Source organism: Natator depressus, chromosome 7, assembly GCF_965152275.1.
Source record: "Natator depressus isolate rNatDep1 chromosome 7, rNatDep2.hap1, whole genome shotgun sequence".
Classification (NCBI taxonomy): Eukaryota; Metazoa; Chordata; order Testudines; family Cheloniidae; genus Natator; species Natator depressus.
This window is the reverse complement of record NC_134240.1, coordinates 17,716,871-17,732,255: the sequence shown is the minus strand read 5'-3', so window position 1 is coordinate 17,732,255 and position 15,385 is coordinate 17,716,871. Positions and strand designations below refer to the sequence as shown.

Genomic DNA, 15,385 nt, shown 5'->3' with positions numbered 1-15,385 from the left:
CGGTACAGCGTACCGGTAAGAAGAGGCCACCGGTACCGGCCCGTACGCAGCCGACGTTAAAGTACTACTTCGGCAGCACTTTAACATCACTGCCCCTTTTGCCCCACCCCCTGCCGGCAGGGACCCTACCAGCAGGGCCACTGCCGACGGGGGGAAGGAGGGGAAGCAGCAGCAGCCAGAGCCCCAGGCCCTTTAAATTGCCGCTGGAGCCCCACCAGCCCCACCCCTTCTGGGGGCCCAGAGCTGCCTCCCTCACCCCCCACCGGTAAGTGCTTAATGTTACTTTCACCCCTGCATAGCTGTGACTCAGTCCGACAGCTGAGCACCAGGCTAGTCCTGCAATCTTAGCATGCACAAAACTCCAGTTGGACGATGTCCAGTCTTGCACTGTTCTATCATGCACAACTCCCACTGAGTCGAAGCGTGCACTGCCTGATGGAGTGGGATTCTGATTTAGTTAACTGCAAGATTTCAAAGCACTTGTTTCCTATTCAAACTAGAGAAAGGACAAAACCAAAGACCCAACTTTGTGGCTTGGACCTATCCCTACAAATTGCCCACGACACTGACTTTTTGCATAAAACCTAGTAGAATTGATTCTCCTCCTGGGCCCGATTTGCATCTGGGAAAACTGGGTATTAATACGATAGCCAATGATGGCCAAAAATTGAGTATCCTGCCAGACCACCTTGAGGACTGACCTAGCGATTGAGCCAGGTGGTGCTAAAGATGCAAGGAGGGTATGGCCCTTTAGGATTGGACAGGATGATTGATGATTACAATCGGTGTTAAATGCTATTGTTTTGCTACGATGAAGTTTTAGTGCCACTTTGCACAGGTGTAAGTGTCTCCATAATGTGCCAGCCAGTGGAGAATCCAGGGCCATTGCGGTTTCCTTGTGTTATTCCTACCATCCATTGTACATTCCATATCTTTCTGGAACTGATTACTGTACACTGCATTATATTTCACAGTGTGCTGGAAACAGGCGGCCAGCACGTAACCTTCTTACTCAACCCTTACTTGGGCAAAACTCCCATTGACGTCAATGAACTTCAGTTTTGCCTGAATAAGGACTTAAGATTTTGTCCACTGAGCTTGATCATGCTCTTATGAAAGTCCAGTTCTGCACTTTCTTCTTACCAACATCCAGGTAAGATGGTTTGTCCTGCAGCTGCATCAGCATTCTGTATATTAAGGGAAGTGAATGATGAGATTTTTTGCAGAAATGGTTTACAACCAGAAAGCTCAGTAAATTGTTTTTGAGACACGATCACTGATTATATTTTAAACCTTGGGAACAACAAATCATAATAATAAAAAATAAAGTCCCCACCCCCCTGCAATCTACCTATTTTTTAACCTTTATTATTTGGGACAGGTCATGATCCTGGATACAATCCTACAGCATAGTCAGCAACTTTGTTGCACCGTCTAGGCTATTGCTGTTGCGTGTGGAGTGCAGGGGAAGAGCAGCCACCACTGAGCCACTCCTTCTCCTCCTCCTGTGCCTGGTGAGTGATGATGGGTGGGCAGAGATGCGGAGAGGGTGGAGCCAAGGCTCTGATACTCCCTCCCCACCAAGTACCAGGCAGCACAGCTGAGTTAGCATGGAGGAGTGTGTGAACTGTACCAGGAAAAGGTCTGATGCCACTTACTTCCTCCACCAAGCAAGAGGGAAGCAGGGAAGCTTCTGGGTTGATGTAACTACTCCATACTGACTGGACTGCAAGGTGCCAGTAAGCCCACTGGAAGGATTTCACTAAAACACTGCACGGCAGAATCCCTGACCCAAGGCACTTATAACCTAAGATGCAGCTGAATGGGTTGGCAGCCCAGGACAACTGCCCTTTAACTTCCAGACCTCCTGCTTTGAAATGGCTAACTTTGGAACATTGAAAAGATGAAACAAGACACCTTAAATGAATAAATGCATTGCATTAACACATTTCAAAAGGCACATGAGCTCAGAAACAACACCGTAAAGGCTGCACACGTACTAATAGCCCAAGAATACAGCTGGGAAGAAGTGTGTGTGTGTAGCTTTTTGAGTTGAGCGTGTAATCAATAGAACAACAAGCCTTATTCTTTTTTCAATCACTACATCCTTTTTTTCTCTATTAATCCTTTAAAAACATTAGTGTCATTGGAGTGTTTAGTGCCATTATTTTGCAAAAATGAGAGCACAAATCCCCGACATCATTGGAGTAGCACCAGGAGAGAATTTGGCTCTTAATAGTCATTGGAGGAGCACCATTGATTTCAGTGGGAGTTAGGCACCTAAAGACCTTTTGAAGATCTGGGACTTAGTACTTACGGGAAGCCAGTGCACTGAACTGAGTAAAGGACCATTAACCCAATCAGGGAAAATGTCTGAAAAGTGAGCTAGCTCAGGCACTGATTCAACAAGGCACTTAAGCACATGCTTAACCTTAAACATGTTTAAGTGCCTTGCTTGATAGTAATGGAATTACTCACATGCTTTACATCCAGAATAATCTCCCTAGGGAATTGATGGGTTCCTCACTGTGTGATTCCTTAAAAATGGGCTGGACAAATTACCTGAGAATACAAAGTAGGAAATACCTTTGCACTTGACATAATGGCCCTTTTTTAATCCCTAATTTTTATGGGCAAAAACCCCTCTGACCTGAAATGTGCAACTTCCATTGAAAACAAAGGGTCTCTTTCTCCTCTTGCTTGCACGGTGGTATATCTGAACTAAATGCATTAAAGACACTAGGGTGTCTCGTGTTAAATACTGCATGAGTGAATTAGGCCCAATGAGCTAAAATCTATCCTTGTTTATACCAGTGCAACACCATTGATGTTAATGGGGCCCCACAATTCTAGGAATTTTAGCTAATTCTTGCTCCAGTGTTAAGACAGCTGTAACTATAGGGAACATAGAAACATGGCAACAGGACTGATTAGCTAAGACTAAACACCATTAGGGAGGAAAATGAATTCCCTAGTTTATCATGAGATCAAACAAGCAAATAACATAACCCCCCCCCCCCACCTTCTCAGCAAATAAGCCAAAATCTTTTATGAAACTAATCTGGTAATTATTTAAGTGACCTAGTCAAATATGTTTGCGGTCATTGAGGTAAATATTCAGATGTGGTGGGGAGGCCCAACCGTCCGGTTTGTAAGTGTAATTTGGGTCTGAGAAAAAAATTGGGCCAAATGTCTGCGGCTTCTGTGCCTGCCATTGAATCCTGGATACAGCTTGTAATAGCTGCATGTTTAACTACCTGATTTATGCCCACAGTTAGTTAGCGGGTCTAAATGCCACGATATGCACTTGCAGCCACAAAACAACAGACACAAACTGCACCCCTCGAAAAGCATGTCCAGCAGTCAAACATTTACCCAGTAAGGTTACCTGGATTTAAAAGCTTAAATGAAAACACACCTGGAAACAAAACTTTGTCATTTACATCATCAATCCATACACTTTTGGCATATTGCAAATTAAAACAAAAGCGTTTACAACAGCCACTATTTGCAGCAATAATACCTAACTGTGCTTCCTGATACTATTTTGAGCTAATGGCTAACTAAACCGACCATTTTGCACTGTACCCTAATGTACTTTAGCTTTCTCACACCCTTATTTGTTACTTAATAAATGCATGTGTTAATCTAAGGTTGTGGTCCATGAAATAATTACAGAGGAAGTTCTGCTCTCCTTTACATTAGATTGAATGCGTAGTAACTGCATAGGCATCCCTGGTTACTCCAGTGTAACTGAGAGAAGAATATGGTGCACAGTCTTTTAGGAAAACTTCGAAAGTGTGATTGTTGGGTGAGTGATTGTTTCTGCTAGTTTTCTCCACCAATCGCTCTAGACTTCCTTGCGTAGGGCAAGTTTGATGCTGCTAAAGATCTGCCCCAGGGCCTTGCACAGTGGGTCACAGAAGGTGTGGATGCAGAGGGAGTAAATTCTGCTGACACACTGGATTTCAATCACATAGCTTTTGATGCAGGGCACCACTGCCCAGATATGACAAAAGGAGATTAAAGCAAAGAGGAAGCCCCAGATGACTGCCAGAGGGATTCCCAACACAACCGAAAGCAGCCGGTAGCACCAGTACTTGCTGACTGTGAAGGTGGTGTAGCTGGTTTTCCATACTCCATCAAAACTGTATGTACCTGCTGGCTCAGCAATGACATCTTCAAAATCCACCTGAAATGCAGACAAGACAGAGGGGCAGGTTAGGGGGGTGCCACTCACACAGGATTCAAGCAGGGCAGGTAATCATCATCCAACTGAAGAACAGTGCTCACAATTACTCTTCTGTTTATTGGCCAGTTGAGATCTCTCATACATCGGCATGCTCCTATTCTAGTAGTGAGGATTCCAAAGTTTCTGAAGATGGAATCTTAACATACAAGTTAATTGTTTTAGATCTGTAGAAGCACAGATCTTTCAGCCACAGTACAAGGCTCCTTTTAATCTCACTTCAGTCTAATACCATCTTTCTCCTGGAAATTTCAAAGAGATTCCTTGACATAATTCTGATAAAATTCTATAGTTCCATCTGTAGCAACCTTACACCTTTACACTCTCTGTTTTTCATTTAGGTATGGAGACACAGCCAGTCTGTCCTATGTTTATCCCCTTATACAGCAGTTAGTGGCAGTAGCAAAGTGCTTTAGGCCAGTATTTTGGAGGACATAAAAAGGAGTCAGATTTCTGTTACTGAGGCAACAACACTGCAGAAGAGGGCAGCAGCAGATCATTGCAGTAGGAGAAGAACATGAGGAAAAAGAGGGATCAAATATATTTGAAGATCTCATTGGAAAAGAAAATATTGTGAAGTGGAATTTATTTTTATTGTGTGAGATGATGTCACTGGGGTGCTTCAAAGGTGAAGGAATTAGAAAGATCGGCAGTCTCCTGTGATAGCTTTTGCCCTGAGCGGTTTACTTAATAAAATGTGGTCGTCTGGGGAGGGATGTTCTTGCAGAATCTACTTCAAAGAGAGGACAGTGGACTAGGGGGGAAAGTGAGCACATTACATGCTTTTCACATGTCATTAAAGCTATATAAAGGCCAAAGGAGGACTAGAGATGGGATGAAGTGACCTGGAACAGTTCAGATGTTTGCAACCAGGGGCTGCTGGTCCATTCTCCCCATGTACAAGGTAGCCATTTGGTGACATCTTAGAACTAGGGGCTGAATGGCTCCAAAGAGTTTTGGTTCCGTTTTTAACTCAAAAATTTGCAAACCCAAACTTCATCTGCAACCGAAACTGGCTGACTCCAGCGGAGTTGCTCCTGATTTACACTGTTTGAAGTGAGAAAAGAAATCAGACCATGATTTCCATCTTCTCTATCTCCCCCTGCTCTCCCTCCTCATGATTGAATGCAGGGTGTTTTAACCTCTCTCTCCTTCTTTCTTGGTTGCTTAATGGCTTAAGGATCTTCATGCCTCCAGTAATTTTTCTGTGTCACCCTGTGTGCACCAAACAGCACGGGGAACATTTCTGCCCTTAATGTTCCACAGCCACGTCCTATGATTAGATTCACATCTGATACATAGTGGCTGCAGAAAAAGACTTTGGGATCATAGACAGTCTTTATTCTCATTAGATATGATGGACACTTACTGCTCTCACTCACATGGGTGTCTGATCAAAAATAGCCTTACTCCATGTGTACATTGGTATAGCTGAGTGCTGTGTCTGGAGCAATATATTTACAGGTATTAACAAACCAGATAGTGACGTGCAGAAGAGATACAAGAATGCATGTTTGGTGGGGAACATATGCTGGATATAACATCACTACCCAGCTGTCCCAATCCCATTTTGCCCTGCTCATTGAATGTCCATCTACAGCACGCTAGCAGTTGCGCTTGGTGGCTGATCAGTGAGCCTCCTAGTTCAAATACTAACCTGGCCTTTGCATCACCTATCTTCAAAAGTGGCTCTTTTTCTAAATGCAGAAACCAAAGCTCACATTCCAAGACATCCTCTATTGATTTTAAGAGGTTCAATCCACACTCATTTATCGCATCTGAATTCCTGTGATGCTTCAAGGAAACAGAATAATTTAACAGAGCCTTTTCAATCTTCTCTCTTACCCCCAAGGGGCCAAATTCACCCTCGGTGTAACTCCATTTAAGAGAATAGAGTTGCACCAAGCCCACACTCTTCAATGGTAAAAGTTAGAGACAACGCCCTTTTGAGGTTCAGTCCAGTATTCCTCGCTCAGTGTCTCTGTTGATCACGGCATGAGGGAGAAACAATTCTATTCTAAATAAGACTGTGACACTGTGAACACATTCAGCTGCCCCATCAACTTCTCCACTGCTCCAAACAGGGACAACTTGCTGACACAGTGTCCTGAATTTTGGCAGGTTTTTTTTTTAAAGGTTCACTTTAATTCTTTAGAGTGACATGGGCATGAGTCTTTGTTTTATATTTGGCTTCCTGCTCCCCAAGACTAATGGGAAAAGGTCAGTCAATTGGCAAGCTACAGCCACGGAAGTTGGAGTGAGTATGTTCAAAGAATTAAACAAGCACATTCATCAGAGATGGGAAAGCCACATGAAATCACCTAGTCAGTTTATGCATCTCCCTGGCAATGCAGGATTTCTCCCTACAGCACATTTTCAAACTACTGCCCTCGTTAATTCCTCTTCCTCTGGCATATTGTCCAGCTACACCTTATATTTAGAGATTTAAACATACAGTAGAATTTGAGCCTGATATAAAAGCAAAATACCAATAGATTTATTGCACTAAAATGCAGAGACACATATAAAATCAAAGGCGCTCAGAAAATGTACCTTTATAACATCTTCATTAATGTGCTTTGGATCTCTGTTCACCAGGTCTATTTCCTTTGTGTGCTGGTCCTTTATTATTATCCGCTCCTCGAGTTCAGTTTGCTCTTCTGCCATAGTTTCTTGATAGAATGGCGCAAGTCAATTTAAAAAAAGTTCCAGAACCTTTGCTCTGCTGGCAAAATACCTCGAAAGAAAGTTGTGCATTCAATATCTCAAGCGTTGTGCTCTTCTTTACTAAGCAAACCCCACCCGGGATACCAGTGAACAGCTGCCTCGCTATAGCTTCAAGACCCTCTGTGAAATCTGCCTGTGGCAAACCTCCAAGCTAAAATTAATATTGTAGCTCACACTGAGGCCTGAAAGCATTCCTTAAAGGGGCACTGGACTCATCTATGCTTTCATACCATACTATCTTTTCAAAGGAGTTAGCCTGGATGATTCAGAGAGAGATTGAAGAAGAGTAATTTTAAAGAGAAAATAATGCAAAATACATTATTGGAGGCTTTAATGGGACTGCACTCTGGCGGGGTGTTAATTCAAGGTATAGAATAGAGAACTTCAGGGACGCTGCAGGGGTACATGCTGGAATAGGAGCTTAGCATCCATTTCCAGAGTGCAGTATGATCGCACTCTTCTGGTTTAGCTTCACTGGTGACTGCAGGGGGGGCTTGGACTATCCTACTCCCACATGGGACAGTCTAACAGTGGTGTCTGTGTTAGACTAATGCAGTGTCAGGACTGATCACCATAGTTATGTCTACTGTTGCAGAGGGAGGGGATAGGAAGTAGGCTGAAGGTTCCTTGTGCCTCCTCGCCTCTTGTACACCTGTGTAAGGCCAGCCACAATCTGGACCATGGCATCACCCATTCATCCTTCGGTGTGCCCAATGGCAAGATGTAATCCCACCCAGAAACATACAAGAGACATTATGGGCCAGATAGTGGCTAGTCTTTGAGTAGGTGTGGAGCCTGCTCCCTGAGAATAACTCTTGGGTCTCACAGCACCCCACAAAAGGGTAAGGAAGGTGAGGTGGGCTGAAGCCCCTGCATCCTACACACTAGCTAACTGGCTGGGTGATGAAGAGGGAAGGGAGAAACGTACACAATCTGCTCCTAAGGGATTGTGTAGCAAGCATGCGCTCCTCTGTATGGTGGAGCACAATGTTTCCCTGTGCTACCAGGAGGCAGCATGATACATCCCATTGCTCCCACTGAAGCTATGCAGCTTTGCACTTCCCCCAACACAAGTCATCAACTAACTACCAAAAAGCCAGGCAACACAAATAAGAGCACCCCCCGGGCAGCACCATGATGAACTATGCTCTGTGCAATCCTCATATCAATAAGGGTTGTATTTTAAACATCCTTCCAGCTCCCCATTACCAAAGGAGACAGAAGAAAGCAACAAAAATGATACATAGATCAGAGTGCAAGACCATATGAGAGGCTGAGGCAAATAGAGTTATTTGGAGCCTGTAAAATAAGTGACTCAGGGGAGGCAGATCATGGGCTATAAATATCTCCAAAGAAGCTATACTGTCACGGAACAGCCGAACAAATCCCCAGAGTCCTTTTAAAAGGCAGCCAAAAATATATAGTCTCGGGGAAGGAACTTGGAGTCTTCTAGCTTTTTCACGTAAATAAAATTTCAAACAAACAGAAATAATCAAAGTCACAAATCAAGAAGGGCCCATACTAACGGATATTTGGCTTCTTAGAAAGTTAGGCAAAGTGCCATCATAACTATATTAATTAGGATTCATTGAACACTTATTGCATTTAAATATCCATCTGCTATCTCTTTCCAGTGCTTTGTAGGTTCTGGTGACTAAGTTAGTACATTTATTCTAAACAGAGTGTAAAAAATTTCCAGTATGAAAAAAATGATGTTTACAAACATCTTAATTTGAAGAAATTACACAGACTATCTGGACAATAACTAATCACTATTTTCTCCTGCCATAGACATGAAGGGATTGGAAAGACCTCGTTAAATCATCTAGTCCAGTCCCCCTCACTGTGCTATCATGTGCTATTGTGGAATAAACAACTAAACGAAAGTTATTTTTCAGTGTTAGATTTTCCCTAACGGGGGTTGCCAATATTACCTACATTAGCTCCTGCAGAAGCAGCAGGTTCCCACAGCAAAGCTGCTGGCTGGCTGGCCCATTACAATCCAGTGAGGTTAGATAAGAAAAACGCGGTCTGTTCACAAACAGTGTGTTGTGACATACATCAACGACCAAAACGGGCCAAATTCAAATAGTCTACAGTGAAAAGCAAGCGAATGATTCACACTGTTAGAGGATGGTACAGTAAGGCAAATAGTAATGGCTGGCATATAAGGAAGAAAGGGCCTGATTCTCCCCGTACTCTGTACCTTGTGTAACCATTACAACTGAGCGAAGAGGGAGCAAAATGCGTGTAAACAGTCCTGCAAAACGCAAGGAGTCAGACTGGAAGATGGTCTCTTCAAACCCTTCTGAGCCATTAGGGATTCATTTGCCAGTGTTATTGGCTGGACTGGTGAACGGATTCAGCAAAGGATTTGTAGAATCTGCAATTCAGTCAGAAGAGTAGTAATGTTTTCATTGACATGGGTTAGTAGATTTCTAGTTGGGAACCATTCCATTTATTTTTCACACAAAGGAAGCTAAGATCACGGCTAAATACAAAAAAGGAACCTATTAGCATGTCATAGTTTTAGTCTCTATAGTAGGCAATGGTGGCCATGTTGGATGGGTATGTCGATCTAATGAAAGAATTCTCTTCCCTCAACTGAGACAAGCCGCGTTGCAAGATGATGCCAAAGCCGAAACATTAATGAAAATGTGAGATTTCACACGTTCTGTGACTTCTCCCAAGAGGCAATACTTCAGTCAAAGATATTTGTGTCTCTGTGTGTGTACAGAGACATTTGTGTCTGCATGTTGTGTGTGTGAAGGGAGATTTGGGATGTGTTGGAAGTTTGGAAGGGGTGTTTTCAGTAGGTCCACAAAGTGTGAGGAATGGCAGGTGAAGGGAGGAAACTATTAACGGCAAGAGTTTACAGCCCCTGTCCTAATGTGCCTATGTAAATGATAAGTCTAGTTACCTATAGACTTGATTTTGGTCTCATTCAGATTGTACACCAGTCTGACTTCACTGACTTCATTTACAGAAATGCAGAGTCAGGTCCCAGACTCACAAGAGTTGCAGGGCCTGATTTGCAGAAGTGCGGAACATCTATAGCTACAGCTGAAGTCAGTAGGTGCTCTGCACCTCTGAAAATCAGACTCTGTCTGCTATGCATTCCAGCTGATTATCCCTAGCATGATCTGAGCAAGCACTGGTAGCAGGTTATCCGACAGTTGCCTCACTTCCCGTTATAACTTACTTCCCGTTATAACTTTCCGTTATAATTTTCCCGTTATAACTTCCCGTTATAACTTTCTGAAACCTTCATGTCTTGGACGCTTTCTCACAATGAACACTGAGTAGAGACAGTTAGCAACCGCACAAGCAGCAGGTTCCCACAGCAAAGCTGCTGTCTGGCTGGCCGATTACAATCCAGTGGGATTATATAAAACAAATGCGGTCTGTACACAAACAGTGTGTTGTGACATACATCAACGACCAAAATGGGCCAAATTCAAATTGTGTGCAGTGAAAAATACAGCTTTAATTCAGTCAGCTGGTTCTACTGAGGTCATAGACACGTAGGCGGGGGTGCTTTTCAACATTAGCTCCATTGGGCCTATGATTTAGTACTGGACAATGCGTTCTGGTTTTATGGTCTCTTTCCTTTACAAGCATCTTGCTGGTAAAAAGTTCCTTCCAGGTCAAAAATCTGCCATGCAGAGAGAGTCTGATTTAGAGGCTGTTATGATGAGGCTGTATAATGAAAGCAGTAGGAAAAAGGAAAGAGATATGACTCATTAGAGGAATGATCATTGCCTAGAGACACAAGCAACTACCAAATAAGAGTCGGTGATTTATAGTGAAGATTTTGTTATGTAAGCAACAAACCACTAACGACTGCAGCTTCTTGGAATGGGGCTAAAACATCACAATAGCAAAAAAAATACTTTCCCTTCAGCTTCAACACCCCCAACACAGTGCCTCTGCTGCTTTCATCAACAACAGTCTTTGATGTTTGAGGTTAGCAGTGCTGAGGTATTTTCTGTACAAACCCTTTCTCCTTAACTACCTCTTTAAAACAGTTCATATAATGAAGCACTAAAACTGGATTTCATTCTCTCTTTCATTGGTTGAAACGTGACAGGCCTCTTAAAACCATCTCTCCAACAAGGGCACCTTTTGTACTGGTAGGGACCTGACTGAACTCCAACCACCTTCTGCTTGCTTGAATTCTAGAGTGCACCATACTGGGTTTCATATTAAAGTCAATGGAATCACCCAAGAAAAAAGATATCTTCAACGTGTTTAAGGGGATCACCATGTGGTCCTATGAAAGCATATGTGATAGCCGCCATCTTGGCTAACACACGTGGGATTGAAGCAGGGACCTAACCAGAGCTATAAGCATGAGATGCTATGGTGTGAGTTAAAGAGCCTCCATCCCATAGCTAGGGGCTGTAACAAACTCAAACCATCTCAGGATTGCCACAAAGGCAGACTGTAACCCACACTGGCCAGTGGGTTTTATGGAAATAACGCCCCGCTCCTCCCCCTCCCCACAAATTCAGGCCCAAATTCAGCAAGGTATACAAATACGTAGTCCTAGTGTCTTCAGTGCTCACATGCATAAAGTTTGGCATGTGCTTAATCAAGTGCTTAAAGTTAAGCATGTAACTTGGTAACTTACTGGATCAGGGCCCAAAGAAGATTGTTGATGAACAGGAAGAATCATAGAATCATAGAATATCAGGGCTGGAAGGGACCTCAGGAGGTCATCTAGTCCAACCCCCTGCTCAAAGCAGGACCAATCCCCAATTAAATCATCCCAGCCAGGGCTTTGTCAAGCCTGACCTTAAAAACTTCTAAGGAAGGAGATTCCACCACCTCCCTAGGTAACGCATTCCAGTGTTTCACCATCCTCCTAGTGAAAAAGTTTTTCCTAATATCCAACCTAAATCTCCCCCACTGCAACTTGAGACCATTACTCCTTGTTCCATCATCTGCTACCACTGAGAACAGTCTAGAGCCATCCTCTTTGGAACCCCCTTTCAGGTAGTTGAAAGCAGCTATCAAATCCCCCCTCATTCTTCTCTTCCGTAGACTAAACATTCCCAATTCCCTCAGCCTCTCCTCATAAGTCATGTGTTCCAGTCCCCTAATCATTTTGTTACCCTCCGCTGGACTCTTTCCATTTCACACCCTTCTTGTAGTGTGGGGTCCAAAACTGGACACAGTACTTCAGATGAAGCCTCACCAGTGTCGAATAGAGGGGAACAATCACGTCCCTCGATCTGCTAGCAATGCCCCTACTTATACAGCCCAAAATGCCATTGGCCTTCTTGGCAACAACGGCACACTGTTGATTCATATCCAGCTTCTCGTCCACTGTTACCCCTAGGTCCTCTTCTGCAGAACTGCTGCCGAGCCATTCGGTCCCTAGTCTGTAGCGGTGCATTGGATTCTCCCGTCCTAAGTGCAGGACTCTGCACTTGTCCTTGTTGAACCTCATCAGATTTCTTTTGGCCCAATCCTCCAATTTGTCTAGGTCCCTCTGTATCCTATCCCTACCCTCCAGCGTATCTACCTCCCCTCCCAGTTTAGTGTCATCTGCAAACTTGCTGAGGGTGCAATCCACACCATCCTCCAGATCATTTATGAAGATATTGAACAAAACCGGCCCCAGGACTGACCCTTGGGGCACTCCACTTGATACCGGCTACCAACTAGACATGGAGCCATTGATCACTACCCATTGAGCCCAACAATCTAGCCAGCTTTCTATCCACCTTATAGTCCATTCATCCAGCCCATACTTCTTTAACTTGCTGGCAAGAATACTGTGGGAGACAGTGTCAAAAGCTTTGCTAAAGTCAAGGAACAACATGTCCATTGCTTTCCCTTCATCCACAGAACAAGTTATCTTGTCATAGAAGGCAATTAGATTAGTCAGGCATGACTTGCCCTTGGTGAATCCATGCTGACTGTTCCTGATCACTTTCCTCTCCTTTAAGTGCTTCAGAATTGATTCCTTGAGGAGCTGCTCCATGATTTTTCCAGGGACTGAGGTGAGGCTGACCGGCCTGTAGTTCCCAGGATCCTCCTTCTTCCCTTTTTTAAAGATGGGCACTACATTAGCCTTTTTCCAGTCGTCCGTGACTTCAGCCGATCGCCATGAGTTTTCAAAGATAATGGCCAATGGCTCTGCAATCACATCTGCCAACTCCTTTAGCACTCTCGGATGCAACTCGTCCGTCCCCATGGACTTGTGCACGTCCAGCTTTTCTAAATAGTCCCAAACCACTTCTTTCTCCACAGAGGGCTGGTCACCTCCTCCCCATGCTGTGCTGCCCAGTGCAGTAGTCTGGGAGCTGACCTTGTTCGTGAAGACAGAGGAAAAAAAAGCATTGAGTACGTTAGCTTTTTCCACATCCTCTGTCACTAGGTTGCCTCCCTCATTCAGTAAGGGGCCCACACTTTCCTTGACTTTCTTCATGATGCTAACATACCTGAAGAAACCCTTCTTGTTACTCTCAACATCTCTTGCTAGCTGCAACTCCAGGTGTGATTTGGCCTTCCTGATTTCACTCCTGCATGCCCGAGCAATATTTTTATACTCATCCCTGGTCATTTGTCCAATCTTCCACTTCTTGTAAGCTTCTTTTTTGTATTTAAGATGAGCAAGGATTTCACTGTTAAGCCAAGCTGGTCGCCTGCCATATTTACTATTCTTTGTACACATCGGGATGGTTTGTCCCTGTAACCTCAATAAGGATTCTTTAAAATACAGCCAGCTCTCCTGGACTCCTTTCCCCCTCATGTTATTCTCCCAGGGGATCTTGCCCATCAGTTCCCCGAGGGAGTCAAAGTCTGTTTTTCTGAAGTCCAGGGTCCATATTCTGCTGCTTTCCTTTCTTCCTTGTGTCAGGATCCTGAACTCGACCATCTCATGGTCACTGCCTCCCAGGTTCCCATCCACTTTAGCTCCCCCTACTAATTCTTCCCGGTTTGTGAGCAGCAGGTCAAGAAGAGCTCTGCCCCTAGTTGGTTCCTCCAGCACTTGCACCAGGAAATTGTCCCCTACATTTTCCAAAAACTTCCTGGATTGTCTGTGCACCGCTGTATTGCTCTCCCAGCAGATATCAGGGTGATTGAAGTCTCCCATGAGAACCAAGGCGTGCGATCTTGTAACTTCTGCGAGTTGCCGGAAGAAAGCCTCATCCACTTCATCCCCCTGGTCCGGTGGTCTATAGTAGACTCCCACCACGACATCACCCTTTGTCACACACAAATATGTACAAAACTCAGGAGAGTAAAGAGGCTTCTAGAGACCAAAGCAACAGGAATAGAAAGGAGAGACATGACCCTACATCTCCAAAGTTGGGATACTTCAGATAAGTTCCTGCCTCTACCACAGGCTTCCTTTTGCAACCTGAGGCAAATTCATTAGAGATCTACATGCAAGCTGGGCCTCCATTTGTGTTCGATGCCTGCGATGAACTGTGCCCCCACCAGTTCTTTGGCTGCAATGAACTGCCAACAAAATGTCCAAATGAAGCCTTGGCACAGAACTGTGGGTGCAATGCATTAAGGTACAAAATCATGGATTAAGAATTAGATACAAAATCCATTGCTGAAAGGCAACCACATCTGGGAGAGAAGGAAGCAGCTTTTAAATTGTGTAAATCAGTGCTACCTAGGACAGATCGTGAAGCATACCTTATCCAAAGGAAGCTATTTTTGCCTTGCTCTGCGGTTGGGACACACACTTCCTAGTGCAATCAGTTATTTCACTCCAGACCCCTAGCAGTGGAGTTGATCGCTGAAAATTTATGAGCAACATAAATCTCATGGAAGAGCAATGCTTGTCTGGCAGGGATCCAGAGAACAGGCAGTGAAATTAGGAAACACAGCTGTTCCAAGAAATACCGTCTCCTGACAGACGGAGAAGGAAGTGATCTGGGATATTTTCCCCACTAGCAAGCCTGTCTTTTACACTGAGCAATGATAATGTTAAGGGCCCTGCTCTGGTTTTTACCAGCAGTAAATGCACTAGGAGGTGGGGTAGAGGGGAAAGAAGGCAGAGGGCTGGTCAGAAGATGCTGCGGCCCACTAACAGACCCAGAAAGGATTCTAGCTGACTCGGCCAGAATGCCTTTAGGAGCAATGGGGACATGAGAATGTCAGAGCAGAGGCTGTAACATAGTTTGAAAGGGTGCAGCACGCACCCTCCCCTACTTTGGATGTGCCCTGCCCCCACTCTGCTCTCTCTAGGATGTCTAATGGTGGTAGTCATTCACTGTCTTTATGCCCCAGGAAACTTAATCCCGCCCTGCCCCCCTCCCCATTCACACACAGACACAAAGAGCTCTCCTTGAATTCAGAATAAGAGGAAGTTACTCAGATAGTTTTGTGATAAAGGCAATGGGCTGGGAGTGGGAAGGTCGGAGTGAGATTCCTGGCTCT

General features: G+C 44.3%; 1 protein-coding gene across 1 annotated transcript; it reads right to left on the bottom strand.

The window, feature by feature from the left end:
• Positions 1 to 3,053: 3,053 nt before the first annotated feature.
• On the bottom strand, positions 3,054 to 7,105 carry CAV3 (caveolin 3). Its single transcript, XM_074959679.1, has 2 exons — positions 6,803 to 7,105; positions 3,054 to 4,192 (listed from the first exon to the last, which is right to left on the bottom strand). Exons 1-2 carry the CDS (start codon positions 6,914 to 6,916, stop codon positions 3,851 to 3,853), a joined length of 456 nt encoding a protein of 151 aa, XP_074815780.1. The 5' UTR covers positions 6,917 to 7,105; the 3' UTR covers positions 3,054 to 3,850.
• Between the last annotated feature and the right edge of the window lie 8,280 nt (positions 7,106 to 15,385).

Excerpts from the sequence above, each read along its gene's own strand:
- CAV3 (XM_074959679.1), bottom strand. The coding sequence starts at position 6,916 with ATGGCAGAAGAGCAAACTGAACTCGAGGAGCGGATAATAATAAAGGAC. Across the intron at positions 4,193-6,802 it reads TTAATGAAGATGTTATAAAG|GTGGATTTTGAAGATGTCAT; the intron begins GTACATTTTCTG and ends TCTGCATTTCAG.